General features: G+C 51.0%; 1 protein-coding gene across 1 annotated transcript in view; it reads right to left on the reverse strand.

Annotated features, from left to right (window-relative positions):
* Positions 1–2,500, reverse strand: part of LOC122250083 (uncharacterized) — a 137,763-nt gene that overhangs the window by 28,042 nt on the left and 107,221 nt on the right. The window contains exon 5 of the mRNA XM_086538061.1: positions 1–521. This exon is cut by the window's left edge and continues 138 nt beyond it. Within this exon, the coding sequence (XP_086394187.1) occupies positions 1–521 (521 nt within the window). The remainder of the gene's footprint in view (positions 522–2,500) is intronic.

Below are 2,500 nucleotides of genomic sequence, written 5' to 3' on the forward strand. Positions count from 1 at the left end.
CTGCTGGTGGTTCTTGTAGTCTTGCTGGTGGTTCTTGAAGTTGTGGTAGTCCTGGAAGTCGTAGTGACTGGGCTGTCTGTAGGATCCGTTCATGGCGCCGCGCTGGCTGTTGAGTGTGTTGTTGTAGTTGTTCGTCGCTAGAGACTGTTGGTTCTCCTGGTAGTTGGGCGGCCGGTTGTGGGGCGTCTTGAAGTTATTGGGGTAGTTGGCGTGCTCCTCGGGATAGTTTGAATGGTAGCCGTGGCTACTGTGATAGTTATTAGCATACGGACCATTGCTTTGGTAGTTCTGGCCAGGGTGGTTGGAGTACTTGTGTAGCTCGTCGCTTTTGTAATGATGATACGGATTCTGGGAATGGGGGTGAGGGTGGTGTTGGTAGTTCTGGTGATGGGCGTGTGAGTGGTGGTACTTCTGAGCATGGGCGTGGGGGTGAGCGTGGGCGTGGGTGGACCCCTGTGGTACACCGGAGTTGGGTGCGTTAGGATCAGGTCGGCGAGGTAGACTCTCACCCAACTTGACGTCTGAAAGGGAGACAAAAAAAAACATATTAAAAACAGTGGCAGTAACTTCAAACTCAACTACCAATGAAACATAAAAAAACATACAAAAGCAACAGCTGGACAAACTTACCCAGGTAACAAAAACAACAAAAAATAATACCGATAAAAACAAAAAAGACGAAACATACGGCTGCGAGAATCCCTCACCCACCACACACGCTAACCAGGCTCTCGGGCCATCAATAAACCTCCCTAAAAATCGAGGAACATCCGTCTGTCTCCTGAATCAAAATTGCATCCGGGTCTTCGGTCAGTCGTCCGCCCCACGACAGGTTATCACGAACTGGATTTTGTTTTTCTCTCTCTCTCTCTCTCTTTTTCTTTTAGTGCCATCAACAAGTGTCCTACCTTAGCGGTCGGATATACCTGGAAAGACATTGACACATGACGCCGAGTAAGAACCTGATCCTCACCCCCGCAGAGGCCCAAAGACGGGGATGCTTGCTTGCTTGCTTGCTTGCTTGCGTCAAGAGGCAGCTTCATGCCGCTCCTCCGCGGGAATAGCAATGCCATGGGATTTCACGGACATGTTGTTTTGCCTAGCCTCTTTTTTTTTCATAAATATGCGATCGTGTCGTTAATATGCACATATAGCCATTTTTAAGAGCTGGAAAAGGGACAAGACAAGTAAGTCTACTACGCGGTGGAGACAATCCCCGGTTCATGGCCACGATCGCATGACACTTCCTCCTCACAGCAATCCGGCCAAATCTGCGGGATAGACAGCCGGCCCTCCAACTAAGCTTTAAGCCCGGCACACACACAGCGGCCCGGGAGCGAACGGCCACGCTCGCTCTCCTCCGGGACGGCCAGCTTTAAAGACGAGCGCGGAGAACTTAAGGGCATTTCTTGCCCGGCTGATAGCGAGGACCCTCTCGTGGCACTTATGACTTGGCCGCACGGCAACCGAACGAATATCGTTAGCCACACTGCGCGTCGATAGAGAGGAAAAACACGTCGTAATCCTGCTTTAAACGAGTTTCCGTAATCTACTTGCCGTGTGGCGTGGGCGGGGGGAAGAGGGCGGTAGAGTGAAACCCCACACATTCTCGACCTAAACATTCCAGTCCAATAGATGACTATAATGCCGTGATTGGGTCGGGGGACCGACCTCAAGGCAGCCTGTCAACATGCATTGACACTGCAGCGCCAAGTGAGGGTATCAATGACAGATCATTTTGATTAGTATGCTATTCATTCCTCCCTCCCTCTCTCTCTCTCTCTCTCTCTCTCTCTCTCTCTCTCTCTCTCTCTCTCTCTCTCTCTCTCTCTCTCTCTCTCTCTCTCTCTCTTTAGCACTCTCTATCTCTCTCTCTCTTTAGCACTCTCTATCTCTCTCTCTCTTTAGCACTCTCTCTTTCTCTCTTATCTCATTCTTCCCTCTTTCTCTTTCTCCTTTCCTTTCTTTTTCTCTCCCTCTCCCCCCCCCCTCTCTCAGTTTATCTCACTCCTCTCTCTCCTTTCTCTCCAGCATCATCTACCTCATCAGGCAACCATTCACGCAAACCACCCTCGCACTCGCCCTCGCCCCCGCCAACACCAAGGCACTCCCACGCGCCGCTTTGAAGCCTCGACCCACACGTTCGAAATGCCAGCGAACGAACGAATCAATTCTCACTCGGAATAACACACACACACACACACACACGCTCGCGGGACGGCGATTCGGTAAGCGGAGAGGAAGGAAGGCGACGTGAAAACGTTACGCTGGGAGAGGAGGACCCTTCGTAGGTTCATTCCTGACCCTTTTCACTTCCCCTCTCTTTCTAACCCTCCTTTTCATCCCAGTCCCCTTCCCCCCTTTGCTCCTTTCCATTCATTCATGTTCCCTTTCCTTCTTTCCTTATTTCCATTCCTGTCCCCTTCCCCTTCCCTCTTTCCTATTCCTGTCCCCTTCCCCTTTCCTCTTTCCTCATTTCCTTTCCTGTCCCCTTTCCTCT

This window comes from Penaeus japonicus, unplaced genomic scaffold (genome assembly GCF_977035675.1).
Source record: "Penaeus japonicus unplaced genomic scaffold, GWHDUDI00000001_assembly GWHDUDI00000006, whole genome shotgun sequence".
Lineage (NCBI taxonomy): Eukaryota > Metazoa > Arthropoda > Malacostraca > Decapoda > Penaeidae > Penaeus > Penaeus japonicus.